Genomic DNA, 17,311 nt, shown 5'->3' with positions numbered 1-17,311 from the left:
ACCTCACCTTGCTGAAAGACCTCATCTATTCAAAATTCAAAGAGAAATTAGGAGCAGCGCTGTGTGTTCATGTCCATAAGGATAAAGACCCATGTACCAAACCACTTAAAATTCTCAAAATTCTGGATACCCTGGCAGAACCTGCCTCTTTTACCAGTTTGATATTCTTAAAGTGCTGCTCATGAAACTGTGGACAACAACAATTTTCATGTAACCCCATTGCTTGAAAATTAGCTGTCAAGTACAGAATCAGGTTTTTGATGTGGTGCACCTGCTGCACCAATCAGTTGTGTAACTGCTATGAAGAAAGCAAAGAAAACCTATATTCATTCAAATCCCTCACTAGGTAAGGATAATAAACTTCTGGACAGAAGAATTTTCTGGAGTGCTGTGCTTTCCGTTCACATTACTATCCATCAGTATCTCCATGATTGTCTTCAGAAGCTGAAACTATACTTAACCTTCCTCTGACCAGAAAATGCTTCCTCATCCTTTCTGGGATGTGGAAGAGGCTGTTTGTCACTTCCACTGTTTTGTGTAGGAATCGTTTGATTCTGCTTCACGAATCTCCGCAGCTTCCATCTGAGTGCACCATATGGTGTGGCTGAGAGCCAGTTCTACCTGTGAAGACATCCATGAAAAGTTGGCAGACCTCCCACTCTTGGAAGACATCTTCGGAGAGGAGCTTTAAGAAACTGTCTCCCAGATAAGACCATAATGTAGCAGTTCACTCATTCTCCACAGTGCCAGAGCAACCTGCTCTGCATCTGTAGTGTTCATACAAATGTCCCTTGTTCTCACAGACCAACCTTACTGGTCTTTTCAGCAGTATAGACTTCTACCACTTCCGGCTCAAAGACAACAGCTTCCAGCTAGGTCTAGACATCATGATTGCCTTCGGCTGAAAACCACTTAACTGGCCCAACCGAAACTGAGGCAGAGTTTTTGATCCCATCCACCAATCTCTTACCTTCTCTTCTGGTAGCAGGACGAATCCAATATTTCCTGGACAAATGGCATCAAAAAACCTGAGTCTTCAAGATTGTGCAATTTCGGTACCTGTTGTGTTTCTTCACAATGAAGTTACTAGGTAATAAATTTAAAACTAATAAGAAAACATTTTTTTACTCCACGCATAATTAAGCTCTGGAATTCGTTGTCAGAGTATGTGGTGAAAGCTTTTAGTGTAGCTGTGTTTAAAAAAAAAAAAGGTTTGGACAAGTTCCTGGAGGAAAAATCTATTAACCATTATTAAGGTAGAGTTGCAGAAATCCACTGCTTATTCTTGGGATAAACAGTTTGGAATTTATTTACCCCTTGGGCATCCTGCCAGGTACTTGTGACCTGGATTGGCCATTGTTGGAAACAGGATACTGGGCTTGATGGACCTTTGGTCTGATCCCCATCCCTTCCACACTATTTGCCTCTCCCTTAGATCCAGCTGGAAGTACAGTCCCTTCTCAAGCATCAGGCAGTGGAGCTGATCACTCCAGATTCTTCCTCATCCCCCAGAAGTTGGATGGATTTCGACCAATCTTGGACTTTAGGTTTTTCAGCAAACATACCTTGGGAGAAATTAAAAATGAACTCCCTCAGCTAAATTATCACCTTCATTCACTGGGTAAGAATGCTTTTTGTAATGTTGAATCTATGCGCGCCCCTATAAATCTGACTATAAAACCGACTTGATTTGATATATATATATATCAAGAAAGTCGGTATATAAAAACCCTAAATAAATAAATAAATTCAACAGAAACGTGTGCCTTCAATCTCAAGTACGCATATACTCACATCCTAATTCATTCTTCCTATTGGTGTTACCTATGATTCCAGGTGGATTCTTCCACTACCAGTACAAAATCCTTTCCCTTTGGCCTTTTTTCTGCTCCCAAAGTCTTCATGAAATGCCTTGCGGTAGTGGCAGCACACTTGTCATACCTTGATTACTTGATCACAGCGCAGTCAAGAGAAGCAGTTCTCTACTCCCTAGACAGGATGATTTGCCTTTTCCAGAACCTAAGCTTTCTTAATTTCAAGAAGTCAAACCTGCAGCTCACACAGTGCCTCAGATTTATAGGGGCGCGCATAGATTCAACATTACAAAAAGCATTCTTACCCAGTGACTTGGAGGGTTGCCATAATCTCACAAATCCAAAAACTCTCCAATCCAAGAGCCGCTGCCAGGAAACTCCTCATATTATTGGGTCACTTAGCGGTGCCCATCCACTTAGTTTCATTATTCCGTTCTCACATCTGCCACCTTCAGTAGGGTCTCAGGTTTGAATGGAATCAGATTTCACAACCTCCCTCTTCAGTAGTGAGGCATATGCAACCAATGGCAAAGGAGTTACCATGGTGTGTCTGGCCCTACATGTTCTGAGATGGTCCCCCCCGCTTTGACTATGTCCCCATTAATTTATCCTCATGATCGATGCTTCCACCAGGGGTTAGGGTACTCATATAGGACCTTTCCACACACAGGGTACTTAGTCCCTCAAATCAGTCTTTTGGAGCTGATAGCAATATGGCATGCCCTCACAACTATGTACCTCCTCCAAGGGAGGAGCTTTCTAATTCTAAAGGACAATCGGGTCACCATTTTTTATGCCAACAAAGGGGGAAACAGGCTCATGGCCTCTTTCGAGAAGCACTGAAGATATGAACTGGGCAGAATATCATCGGGCGACCCTTCGGGCCACTTACCTACAAGGCATCTCCAACATTCTAGCAGATTGCCTTAGCAGAGTATTTTCGGCCTCATGAGTGGTCTCTACAACAATCAGTACCAAACAAATTGTTCAGTTTCCGGGGATTCCTGATAGTGGCCCTGTTTGCATCACAACAAAATCCAACAGGTTTTTTTTATTTACTCTTTATTGCTTTTCAAAATTTACAACAACAAATATATTCTTTGTCATAGGAAATTTGCGTGCAGTATTATTTATTTATTTATTTATTTATTTAACAGTTTTTTATACCGACCTTCATAGTAATAACCATATCGGATCGGTTTACATTTAACAGGGAATAACTGGAGTAACAATTCAAGTAAACGAGAGCTAAACAATAGGAGGGAATAAGTCAAAGTTACAATCAACAGGGAAAGAGAACTTGGAAGCTTGCGACAAGCTGGAAGGAAGATAAGGCAGGAGAAATATAAAGTGTTACCATAGGGTGTACGGTTAAATGCTTAATAGGTGCTTTAACCTGGAAGAGTCAGAGTCCATTCTTGAGTGTAAAATTATAGAAGTAAAAGAAAAATCAACATAAACATATTGACATTCTCAATCGTCTTTGTGCACTATATCATTATAGAGGAAAAATGGGGGGGGGGGGGGGCGTAATGAAATATCGAGGAGTTTAAATCTTACAGGAAATACAAGACAAATTATGAGGATCAACCAAAGGTTACTTCTCATATATTAAATTATCCCACATTTGATGTAACGACTGTAGTTGGATGTCTAGCATTTAAGAAATCCCTCAATTGTGGTATATCAAAGAAAATATATGTAGACCCACGCAAACCTACCACACATTTACAAGGGTATTTCACAATAAAGCTTGCACCCAAAGATAACACTTCAGGTTTCATCTGAAGAAAGGCTTTACTCCGCAATTGGGTAGACTTGGCAAGATCAGGAAATATTCTTACCAAGTCTCCACAAAAAGGAACCCTTAAATTTTTATAATAGAAATGCATTATCAGATTTACATCTTCTTCTGAAAACAAAGTCACTAGAAGTGTCTCTCTTCCTATGATCTCCATTCCTGATTCTTCTACGTACTGCGTCAAATTTGCCATGTTCTCCAATACATTGGTTCTAGGAGTACTTTGCCTTTGAGATAAATGTGTAATCGTTTTTATTGCCGGAATTTTCTCCTGGGGGATTTTCAAAAAGTCTCCCAGGTATTTTTTTAATGTTGTTAGGCTTAATTCATCCTTAATCAAAGGAAAATTTAATATACGAAGGTTTAAGTGTCTAATCGAGTTTTCAAGAAACTCCATTTTTCTTCTCGTTGCAAGCCTTTCCCTAGAAAAGGCTGCAGATACTTTAACCTCCTCTTCTAATCTTTGGAGAACACATCCTTGTTCTTGCAATATTTGTTGGTGGTCGTGTGCCACAATATCAAATTTTGCAGAAAACCCTTGTAATTTCAAAGATTGCTCATGTAATTTAATATCCAGTCCAGCCGTAAGATCCCACAAGGATTCTAATGTTACAATTGCTGGTTTTTCAATCCTATATGCGATTTGACTCACCCCGCTGGCTCCAGAAATTGAATCAGTCCTCTCGGCCGCTTCCAATGAGATCCTTCCCGCTTCCTTTTTAATCTCTCCGGCGGCCTCACTTAGCCTTATCGGGGTTGAAGTCGTTGCTGACCTGGAACTAACTCCTTCAGCTCCATCCGACTGGACGACATTTTCAGAATTTCCTCGAAAGTCTCCAGTAGCTCCAGGAGTTTCCGAGGAGGAAGCCAGTAGCAGTTGTTGTAGTATGGCGGGCTTAAAGATATTTCTCCCGGCGAAAGGGGCTCTCCTCCAGCCGCTCCGCCCGCGGGAGGCAGAGCCCGTGCAGCAGAAGTCGCAAATTCCCAGATCGATCTCTGATCTGAAGGTAGGGTGGGTTTAGATGGGAATACCCTCACCCTACCTTTTCTTTTGAGGCATTTTTTCCCCCCAAAATAGAGGCAAAATATAGAGGAAATCAGAAATCTAGTCAGAGCGTCCAGGAAAAGCAGCCCTTCAGTTGGCCATCTTAGTTACGCCCCCCCCCCCCCCAAAAAAAAAAAAAAAATCAAACAGATTTTTCACCAGGATCTTTCTAAGTGGTGGCCTACTCTTTTCATTGACCTAATCATATGAACCTTATGAAGTTTTTCTGAGGCTATCTTGTCAAAAGTGTTGCTTAATTTCAACTATCTTTTTAAAATATTAGCCAAGTTTCCTCTTATCTTTATAGGAGCACTTCTCAAGGCTGTTAGGAAATTAGAGGCATTCACCCCACCCTTAGAATGTATCCTTCTAAAGGTATCCTCACCTTTAAGGCTGCAAGAGAAACAATAAAGATCAAATAGAATCAAACAGGAGTTTGACCAGGATCCCTTCACCCTCAATTGTTGTTGAATCTGGAATGGAAAATCAGGTCCACAATATGACCTGCCATGAGTGGATTTGTTATTTTCTTGAGACTATCCTAGGATAATCATTGGTGGAAAATTCCAATCCTTTCATTCTGTTTACCCAGTCTATATTGCTGTAGCAGAAAAATTGGAGCAGGGGGAGGGCACATAATTGGGAGCATACATCTTCCAGCCAGGTTTCCCATATCTCCCATAATCAACCACCAATCAATAGATTTGCACTTCATTAAGCAACCGCATAGTACCGCAGAGATTGAAGAGACTGCCAAAGGACTTTAACAGACTGCTTTTAAAGGGCTTTCAAAAGAGAAACCCCATTTGGCTCATCTCTTGGCCAGGGATGGGTCCAGAGAAAACTCATGGAACCCAGAAGTGATGTCAGCAAGGACAGGTCCATTGCTGCCATGGATCCAGGGTAAACCAGCAAAGTGAAGGAGCTACTAATTCAGGCTCCTCGGTGCTAGTGTGGGTCAAGGAGCCCTTTTCCTCATCTTAGTTGTGGTCTGCTGTGGAGGTAATGTTCACAGCCCCCGGTGGGGGCAAGAGGGAGTCTCGTGTTCATTATATGATGGTGTCCGAATGTAGGACCTATGAATGCAGGATTTGGAAGGATCCCTGGGGTGTGGCCCCCGACTGAAGATTTTTGCCACAGTGATTGGGCTAAGTGAATCGAGAGGAAATATATGGGCATAAAAGCACTGTAAGAATGTTTTATTTATCTAAGATGAAAGAATTTTAGTAAGTAGGATATGATATTGTAATGGTGCTCATCAGATTGCCATGTTGGAAAATGTTATATAATCATACATATTCAATTTAATTTTATCTTTTGTAGGAGAAAGTTGGAGAGTTTGCAAAACTTACCAAGATTGAACTTCTTGAGGCCACAGAAAAGTCTATTGGACCTCCAGAAATGTACCAATTCCACTGTGACTTAAAAAACTTCAGGGACAAGGAAAAAGATCTTGAGGTAAAAATGAAATGAGTTACTGTATGTTTTAAGAGACCTCAAACAGTTATAACTGCTTTCAGTACCCTTTTCAGAGACATTGTTGCTGAAGTATATATATCTCCTTTCTGGCCCATGAAAAGACCACCCAATATAGCTATAAAAGTTCATAATCAAATACAAAATACATATTATATACATAAATATCCAATACATTAAATACATAATACAAAATACATACTAAATTGTTTGGCATGCCTCCGTATCCTGTATAGCAGTGACGACAATGAGAATCGGATAAAAGAAAGCCCTTTATTAAAACGCCCGACTCTGGCCGAGTTTCGCTCTTTTTGCACAGAGCTGCCTCAGGGGCAACTAGAAATGGACATATAAATAATTAATATACATATATATGAAATAAAACAATATTTAACATAAATGAATAAAAAACTAAATATAAAAATATATTAATTTGAATTATGTTATAAAATCATTGTATTATAAATAACATAAAATCAGAAAAATTAATACATATATATGTGTTTGGACTTATGGATACAATAACTTAAAAGACAACATGTATATATGAAAAAATAACTTAAAAGATAACATATGTATATGAAAAAATAAATGAAATGCAGTATATCAAGGAGTAAAACATGTGACATTGTAAAAATGCAAGGAATAGAGAGGTGGTGATCCTGTGTCATATACAATGTATGAAACTATAAACAACATGGAGTCAATAATGGTTTTTGGATAATACAATCATTATATATTTCATGCTTACTTCATTCAAGCAGGACTTGGAAAGGTCAATAACGTATTAATTATCCTAAATATGAAAAAACAAACAAAACAAATGAATAAATACAAAAATCAAAAAAATTTAAAGTGAAAAAATGAAAATGACATGAATGTAAATGGCTGTCATGAAAAAAGGGAAAGTAAAAAAAATATAATAAATGAAAAAAATGAATGAAAAAAATCAAAAGTGGATTGTTTGAAAGAAAATGTTGGAATAAAAAATGAATAATTAAGGAACCAAAATGACAATGGATGGATAATTGTTAATGTGACTAGAAAAATCTACCTGCAACGCAGATGGTTTCACTCTAAAGCAATTAAACTTTCTATATATATGAACTGTAATAAACGAATGATATAAAATGAATGTAGTATGCTGAAAAACATACAAACAGCTCATTCAACTACTACTGTATGAGCTGCGATAACTATAGTTAGAAAAGTGCTTAATTTTAAATTGCCAACTTAAGATTAATTAAGTGCTTACAGAATACGAGAAATGTATGTGTGGAAAAACTATATTATGCTTAGAGATGGCTTATTTACTGACAGAGGATCTTTGATATAAAGCATTATAAAATCTGATTGCTCGGATGCTGTCTAAACCACCTTGAATATGATACTTACAGGGAAATACGCTAAACATAGTAAGTAGTAAAATTATTGTAAAATAATGTATGTTGAAAAATTGTACTATAAGCTGGAATAAAAATATTAAAAAACCTTTTGATTGAAAATCTAACTGTCATCTTTGTCAGGTTAATTGGAAATAATACATGTTAAAATGAAAAAAATGTTTGATAAACATGAGTGAAAAATCAAAATGACAATGGATGGATAATTGGGAAAATCTACCTACAGCGCGGATGATTTCACTCCAAAGCAGTTAGACTTTCATTTGTTCACGTAGCGATGCTGTGTGATGTCAGTAATGAAATTGAATGCATTGACTGTAACAAACAAATGGTACGAAATGAATGTGGTATTCAGAACGGCAAAAAACATAAAAACGGCTTATTCAACTACTATTGTATGAGCTGCGGTAACTATAGTTAAAAAAGTGCTTAATTTTAAATTACCAACTGAGGTTAAATTCAGTACTTGCAGGATACGGAAAATGCATGTTTGGAAAATGTATATTGTGCTTTTTGCACAGAGCTGCCTCAGGGGCAACTAGAAATGGACATATAAATAATTAATATACATATATATGAAATAAAACAATATTTAACATAAATGAATAAAAAACTAAATATAAAAATATATTAATTTGAATTATGTTATAAAATCATTGTATTATAAATAACATAAAATCAGAAAAATTAATACATATATATGTGTTTGGACTTATGGATACAATAACTTAAAAGACAACATGTATATATGAAAAAATAACTTAAAAGATAACATATGTATATGAAAAAATAAATGAAATGCAGTATATCAAGGAGTAAAACATGTGACATTGTAAAAATGCAAGGAATAGAGAGGTGGTGATCCTGTGTCATATACAATGTATGAAACTATAAACAACATGGAGTCAATAATGGTTTTTGGATAATACAATCATTATATATTTCATGCTTACTTCATTCAAGCAGGACTTGGAAAGGTCAATAACGTATTAATTATCCTAAATATGAAAAAACAAACAAAACAAATGAATAAATACAAAAATAAAAAAAATTTAAAGTGAAAAAATGAAAATGACATGAATGTAAATGGCTGTCATGAAAAAAGGGAAAGTAAAAAAAATATAATAAATGAAAAAAATGAATGAAAAAAATCAAAAGTGGATTGTTTGAAAGAAAATGTTGGAATAAAAAATGAATAATTAAGGAACCAAAATGACAATGGATGGATAATTGTTAATGTGACTAGAAAAATCTACCTGCAACGCAGATGGTTTCACTCTAAAGCAATTAAACTTTCTATATATATGAACTGTAATAAACGAATGATATAAAATGAATGTAGTATGCTGAAAAACATACAAACAGCTCATTCAACTACTACTGTATGAGCTGCGATAACTATAGTTAGAAAAGTGCTTAATTTTAAATTGCCAACTTAAGATTAATTAAGTGCTTACAGAATACGAGAAATGTATGTGTGGAAAAACTATATTATGCTTAGAGATGGCTTATTTACTGACAGAAGATCTTTGATATAAAGCATTATAAAATCTGATTGCTCGGATGCTGTCTAAACCACCTTGAATATGATACTTACAGGGAAATACGCTAAACATAGTAAGTAGTAAAATTATTGTAAAATAATGTATGTTGAAAAATTGTACTATAAGCTGGAATAAAAATATTAAAAAACCTTTTGATTGAAAATCTAACTGTCATCTTTGTCAGGTTAATTGGAAATAATACATGTTAAAATGAAAAAAATGTTTGATAAACATGAGTGAAAAATCAAAATGACAATGGATGGATAATTGGGAAAATCTACCTACAGCGCGGATGATTTCACTCCAAAGCAGTTAGACTTTCATTTGTTCACGTAGCGATGCTGTGTGATGTCAGTAATGAAATTGAATGCATTGACTGTAACAAACAAATGGTACGAAATGAATGTGGTATTCAGAACGGCAAAAAACATAAAAACGGCTTATTCAACTACTATTGTATGAGCTGCGGTAACTATAGTTAAAAAAGTGCTTAATTTTAAATTACCAACTGAGGTTAAATTCAGTACTTGCAGGATACGGAAAATGCATGTTTGGAAAATGTATATTGTGCTTAAGGTGACAGTATAAAGCATTGTGAAATCTGATTACTCGGATGCTGTTTAAACCACCTTCAATGCAATACTTGCAAGGAAATACGTTAAACATAATAAGTAGTGAAATTATATTAAAAAATTGTACTTTGAAACTGGAATACACCTATTAAAGAGACCTTTGATTAAAAATTTTGGCGGGTTAATACTTACATCCACATAACGAGCAGTCTTACAGCTGATTGAGAAACAGAACGCCGACAGTGACGTTATTTATACAAAATCTCGCGACAACATGACTATTTTCGCGCCAAAAATTGAAAAAAATGAAGAGCACTCTGTGTGCCATATTTGATCGGAACTAATGAACTGTAATGCTTTATACTGTCACCTTAAGCACAATATACATTTTCCAAACATGCATTTTCCGTATCCTGCAAGTACTGAATTTAACCTCAGTTGGTAATTTAAAATTAAGCACTTTTTTAACTATAGTTACCGCAGCTCATACAATAGTAGCTGAATAAGCCGTTTTTATGTTTTTTGCCGTTCTGAATACCACATTCATTTCGTACCATTTGTTTGTTACAGTCAATGCATTCAATTTCATTACTGACATCACACAGCATCGCTACGTGAACAAATGAAAGTCTAACTGCTTTGGAGTGAAATCATCCGCGCTGTAGGTAGATTTTCCCAATTATCCATCCATTGTCATTTTGATTTTTCACTCATGTTTATCAAACATTTTTTTCATTTTAACATGTATTATTTCCAATTAACCTGACAAAGATGACAGTTAGATTTTCAATCAAAAGGTTTTTTAATATTTTTATTCCAGCTTATAGTACAATTTTTCAACATACATTATTTTACAATAATTTTACTACTTACTATGTTTAGCGTATTTCCCTGTAAGTATCATATTCAAGGTGGTTTAGACAGCATCCGAGCAATCAGATTTTATAATGCTTTATATCAAAGATCCTCTGTCAGTAAATAAGCCATCTCTAAGCATAATATAGTTTTTCCACACATACATTTCTCGTATTCTGTAAGCACTTAATTAATCTTAAGTTGGCAATTTAAAATTAAGCACTTTTCTAACTATAGTTATCTGCAGCTCATACAGTAGTAGTTGAATGAGCTGTTTGTATGTTTTTCAGCATACTACATTCATTTTATATCATTCGTTTATTACAGTTCATATATATAGAAAGTTTAATTGCTTTAGAGTGAAACCATCTGCGTTGCAGGTAGATTTTTCTAGTCACATTAACAATTATCCATCCATTGTCATTTTGGTTCCTTAATTATTCATTTTTTATTCCAACATTTTCTTTCAAACAATCCACTTTTGATTTTTTTCATTCATTTTTTTCATTTATTATATTTTTTTTACTTTCCCTTTTTTCATGACAGCCATTTACATTCATGTCATTTTCATTTTTTCACTTTAAATTTTTTTGATTTTTGTATTTATTCATTTGTTTTGTTTGTTTTTTCATATTTAGGATAATTAATATGTTATTGACCTTTCCAAGTCCTGCTTGAATGAAGTAAGCATGAAATATATAATGATTGTATTATCCAAAAACCATTATTGACTCCATGTTGTTTATAGTTTCATACATTGTATATGACACAGGATCACCACCTCTCTATTCCTTGCATTTTTACAATGTCACATGTTTTACTCCTTGATATACTGCATTTCATTTATTTTTTCATATACATATGTTGTCTTTTAAGTTATTTTTTCATATATACATGTTGTCTTTTAAGTTATTGTATCCATAAGTCCAAACACATATATATGTATTAATTTTTCTGATTTTATGTTATTTATAATACAATGATTTTATAACATAATTCAAATTAATATATTTTTATATTTAGTTTTTTATTCATTTATGTTAAATATTGTTTTATTTCATATATATGTATATTAATTATTTATATGTCCATTTCTAGTTGCCCCTGAGCAAAAAGAGCGAAACTCGGCCAGAGTCGGGCGTTTTAATAAAGGGCTTTCTTTTATCCGATTCTCATTGTCGTCACTGCTACACAGCTCACTGGATCGGTTACCGATTTGTTTTTTGGGTCCATCCGTATCCTGTATGTCATACATATGTTCTGATTCTTTTTAATAAACAGTATTCAAGTAAAAATATCAAATCATACATATAGATATCAATATATTTTTTAATTACTTTTTATTCATTTTTAGCAAAATTACAATGAAAAATATATAATTTATACAGAAAAATCAAGAAGAAATACTATTATACAAAGAGTCTGATAAATCGATACATTTTTAAAATTGCATGAGTTACTAAATACATAATAGACTATATACAACAATACAAAAACCCACTCTGATAATCTGATGAGCCCCCTTTCTCACTGAGGTGGCTGAACAGTCATTACCTCATCACTAATAACCACCCAACCAATTAGATAATCCATTTTCTAATGGCAGATTTTCTAACATGTTGCCCCAGAACATCTACCATTTAGTTATGTTATACTATATGTGTTATTTATTTATTTATTTATTAGCTTTTTTTATACCAGTGTTCGTAAGGTACATCACGCCGGTTCACATTATAATAAAAGTAGTGAAATTACATAATAACAGGGAAGGAGGGATGGGGCAACATAGTGAAGCACAGAAGTACAGCTCAAATGCAACAACAAAACGTTTCAAGAATATAACGAAAAGTAAGTAACGCGACTTCAGCAAAGCGACTGAAGGAGCAACAAATTGAAGGTTATGACTATGGTGAAAGATGCTGTATCAGACTAAATAACATTTCAAGAGATATAACTGTAATGAGGAAAAAAGTATTCCAGGAAGAGGGGCTGGTTCAAGCATTTCAAGAATTATAGTTGTAATGAGTAGCAATGAGTTCCAGGGACTGAGCAGGGTCAGGCAGGGGAATGTTGTCCTGGCTCACATTTTAAAATGTGTAAGGGTTCTTGTCCTTTAGGAGTGAGATTAGATTTGGTTCATTGAAATCAGTAACAAATGGATAGTGCCCCAAAAATAACAAGAAAAATGTTTGTTTGCATTGTTTTTGGAACCCATTGAAATCTTTGGGGCAAGCAAAACTGCAGTATTTTCCTTAATCGAGACAAGTCACTGATGACGCTGAACCCCAGACTCAGTGGAGCCAGGATAGGAAGGAGCAGGACCAATCAAGGTGAAGCATTTCATTTTTTTTAACTGACCTATCCTAACGTGTATTAGAGATGTGCCCTTGTTTCAAAGTTGCGCACATAACGTGTGGGTTATTACATGGCTGTTAAAAGTACACGCATACTATCTATTATGCATGTAACTCACGGACTTTAGAGTACAAGCATAACTCCAGAACAAATGAAAGAAATGCACATCCCAAACTGGCATCTGCATGGATTAACAGTAATGTTCTCATTTATTTTTCAACCTGAAAGTGAAAAAAGATTTTGGCTGTAACTATTTTACTTCACTTCTGTGCTGGAAAGTACAGTGAAAATTTGTATTTCTAAAGCTCTGAGCTAAGTGAAAAGTAGAAAAACTGGAAAGGAAGCTAGGAGTACTTAAGTGAGGTGGGCTGTGTAAATCTGCTGTCTGCTCAGTGATACAGAACTACACATACTGCAGTGCTGTACGCACTGCCATGTAGAAATGTTGGGTTTGATTCTCAGGTCAGATCTTAAGCATCCCGTGCTGACTGGAACTGAGGATGCTGCATTCACAGCCCCCTGCAGGGACAGAATCCTAGCCGTCATGCAAAGGCAACATCTAATGTTGGGCTTAGGACCCATGATTGCAGGGGTGAGTCTTTGTTGAGGATAGTCACTACAATAACTGGGTTAAGTGAGTTGGGAGAGGGATATGATACAAGGGAAAAGCCTCAAGTAGTTGTTGAAAATGGCAACATGAACCTTCATTCACATAGGTCAGTTCTGATTGAGCTGGAAGCCCAAAAAATAGCAGGAGGAAACTGCTGAGCAAAAAAGATAAAAAACAACCCTCCAAAAAATAGAAATTATGTTTAAAAAAAATTAAAGCTCACAAAATTGTAAGTTATACACAAGGAGGTCATTATTATCCAGATAAATGCAAATATTTGAAGATCCGCCACTGTTTATCTGGTTAAATTTTATCCACACAGGTCATCGGGATAAAATTTAGCTGGACATGAGGCGTGGTTTGGGTCATTCTGGTATGGAATTAAGTTATCCAAACAATTTATGTAGCCCAACTCCAGTATTTGGAGTTAGCTGAATAAGTTATTTGGCTAACTCTAAATGTGCCCAGTGGCAGGTATTGCATCAGAGGTGGACCCTTGGGCTGAAGTGGGGTTGACGCAACCGTTAGGCAAGGACCTACCGGGTCCCTACCGTCAGCGGGTGGAGTGGGCTGAAGCTAGAGACCGTTGGAGCTTCACCTATACCAGCCCTCATTCCCCTCGGGTTGAGCCTTTGGGTGCCGGGGCCAGCAGGACTTAGGTGGGCCTCGGGGTTAGCTAGGGATGGAAGGTAATTCAGCCCAGAAACAGCAGCCGGTAGATGGCGTAGTCTTATCCTGGACAGGATTCGGTACTGGAACTCGGGCGCCAAAGGAACAATAAGTAACTGGAGGCGCTCAAGCAAAAGAAGGCCTAGGCTTTATACATCCACATCCAGAGAATAGGCAAGGAGAGGTGTCACTGACGGGCAAGGATCAGAGCCAGAGGCAAGTGGAAGTTGTGGCAAGCAATGTAGAACTCTGGACACAGGAAAGTCTGTAGTGAAGTCAATCAAAGCAATTGTCAGGGCATGGAGAAGGCAGACGTGGTTAGGTGTAGCAAAGGTCCGGGGCTGGAGAGAAGCTGGAGCGTGGTCAGGCGTAGTGGAGGTCTGGGGCTGGAGAGAAGCTGAAAAGTAGTCCGGTATAGCGGAGGTCAAATCCAAGAGTCAGTCCAACACGTAGACGAACAGGAACGAGGAGAACAGGGAACTGGGAACCACGGGAAACAGGAACACCATGAAGACACAATTCTAGGATCAGCAACGAATACTCTGAATAAGAGGAGACCTGTTGCAAAGGCAACGCTATGGAGCGAGGCCTGAGCTTTTATATGCTGAAGAGTCTGACATCAGCATCTGGGTCCGCGGCCAGGTTCCCGCCGCGGGCTCTTTAAAAGTAGTAGTAATGTGCGTGTGCCTAGGAAGGGGCGCAGCGCTGATGACGGCGTCTCTCCGCAGGCCACGCAGAGAGACCTGACGGGCAGGGACATCTTGGCTGGCAACACTGGGTAGCATGACAGGACTGGAGGCACTGGAGGGAACCTGAGGTTGGAGCTGGTGGCCCACCACTGCTAGTGAAGAGGAGCCAGGAGCTGAAGTCCATCTGAAAATGTGAGAGGGCCGTGCTGTGGGGCTGCTGCGGGCAGCACGCGTAACAGCAGGCGTAAAGTTATCTGGGAATACGTTCCTGAATAAGGTTACCTTAACCAACTGTATTCAAAAAAAATATAGCCAGTTATGTGGCATCCTTGGCAATAAAAATATATATATATGCTTGCTGGTCTAATCCCCTAATCCCTCACCTCAGTGGCTGAAAATGGGCCTGTGAGCCTAATCTACCCCACCCCCACAATCTCTTCCAAACAGTTTAAAAGTGAAAGTGCTTTTGGGGCCGCTTGCCTCTTCTACCTCTGGTTTACCAAAAATCCTTACTATTGGCCCCCCTGTCTTCCTCCATCCCCCTTACCACCCCAGTCCTTACACTTCCACCCTGCCTGGCACCCTCCAAAGTCTCTTACCACTGCCAGGATTATGGTACTGTTGTACTGTGCCCTGAGGCTTCCAACATTGCTCTGGATAGCAAAATTAGGGATATATGTTAAAATTTCCCAAACTCCCACCAACAATCATTAAACAGTATTTTGGAGCAATTGTACCTGCTTCAAACAAATATAAACAACCAAAATAGTGCCTGATATTCTCTGATTTAGCAAATTGCAGTAATCAGTTACGGTAGCAATACAGGCATAGATTACAGTAGCTAAATCCTTAGATGACAGTAATTGTTTTCTTAATCTTAAACCTTAAAACAGGGGGTGGCCAGCTTGTGGTTCGAGAATCACATGTGGTTCTTACATGTGCAAAATGTGGCTCTTACCTTCCTAGCCACATAACTGAGCAGCACTGCAAAGAATAGGAGGTAAGGGCATGGAGCGGGAAGCATACACAATAGAACAGAGAAGAGAAGAACCATTCTACTGCCTCATTCAGCCCCACCTGCAACTCACAATGCAGCTGGCTGCTGCAGAGATCGGAGGCTTTTCTCTGTTCATCCCCACTCGTTGAGATGCTGGAGCTGACAAGATAGCAGAAAAGAGCCAGTTTGCCCCTTGCTTCAGCCCTACCCTTCCTGTCCAACCTCCCCTCCCACCTGTTGCCTGAAGTGGAGGGCTGTTCTCTGGCCTGCATTCTGGAGGGGAGGGGCTGGAGCATACATTGACCAAGGCTCAGCAGCTCATTTTGCTCCCAAGACTTGGGATTCAGCTGATAGAAGAGGGGAGGAGGGAGTCACCCAGAGCTCCAGTTAAGTCAGAATGATTTGTGGCAAGGGAAAGTAGGTGAATGCTGAAATGTTGATGAATACTTGGGTAGTGGGACAGGTAATGAAGTGAATGTTGTGGGAGGTAAGGGATATGAATGCTTGAAGGAGAAGAGGTGTAAGAGAGGGTGAATGCTTCTGGGGGAGAGATGTGAAAAGGGGTGAATTTTGCAAGGTCGGGGAGGACAGCAAAAGAAGCTTATGCTGTGTGGGAGATAAGGAGAGTGTGAACAGTGTTCCCCTTCCCATCTCCCTGAAGTCAGCAATGCAAGTTGGACTGACTGCCACTTTATTTCTCACCTTGGTACATGCTGCCAAGTGTTCTTTATCAAAAATACCGTAACTGTTTATCAGAGAGACCTACTAAGAATAAAGAAGATGGCAGACCACTGAAACATTTGGATGAAGCAGAAATAGAGATTTGTGGAAAACTGGCTAACTCTGTCTGAGATTACAATCCTGCTGGCAGCTAGATAGGTTTTAGCTGGCTAATCACTTAACTGGATGAACAAAAGGTGTTCCAGGGGCATTTCGGGGAGGAATTTAGTTATCCAGCTAACTTAGACAATTTTTAATTGTAACCAGCTAAGTTAGCTCGATAACTTTAGACCTGCTTCACAGGGCAAGGAAGGGGGGAGGGGGCAGAAAGATACTTCATTCCCATCCAGATGGTAAAAAACTAGAGATCAGTGAAAAAATATTAGAACCTTACTGTGGCCTCTTCCACCTTCTCTTGATGGGGAGAAGAGACATATAGATTCCTCCTGCACTCCTGGAAGAGGGGTTGTTGCCTCCCAGAAAGTACAGGTCTGGTACACAAAAAATCTTAAAACACATTCAAAAGGGAAAACGTTATTTGCCTTTCTTCCCTCTAGTCTTTAACACAAAGATCTAGCAGGGTAGTGTCTCTCCCTTCCTTGTGTAGGCAGGGGGCCTAAACGTGGAAAGCACACTGAACACTTCTGCTTTCTACAAAATCAAATCTACACTGCTTCAACTATACCCTAGACTCCCCCCCCCCCCCCCTCTCCTTTCTGGAATGGGATTATACCACCTAGCCATCCTCAGGGGGAGGTACT

The 17,311-nt window shown here is 38.0% G+C and overlaps 1 protein-coding gene across 1 annotated transcript in view; it reads left to right on the top strand.

Annotated features, from left to right (window-relative positions):
• Positions 1-17,311, top strand: part of SMC5 (structural maintenance of chromosomes 5) — a 281,089-nt gene that overhangs the window by 37,097 nt on the left and 226,681 nt on the right. Inside the window, exon 5 of the mRNA XM_029612667.1 lies at positions 5,984-6,118. Coding sequence (XP_029468527.1) covers positions 5,984-6,118 — 135 coding nt within the window. The remainder of the gene's footprint in view (positions 1-5,983; positions 6,119-17,311) is intronic.

The sequence above is a fragment of the Rhinatrema bivittatum genome, chromosome 1 (assembly GCF_901001135.1).
Source record: "Rhinatrema bivittatum chromosome 1, aRhiBiv1.1, whole genome shotgun sequence".
Classification (NCBI taxonomy): domain Eukaryota; kingdom Metazoa; phylum Chordata; class Amphibia; order Gymnophiona; family Rhinatrematidae; genus Rhinatrema; species Rhinatrema bivittatum.
Note: the sequence above shows the minus strand (reverse complement) of the source record. Positions and strands in the feature narration are given on the sequence as shown.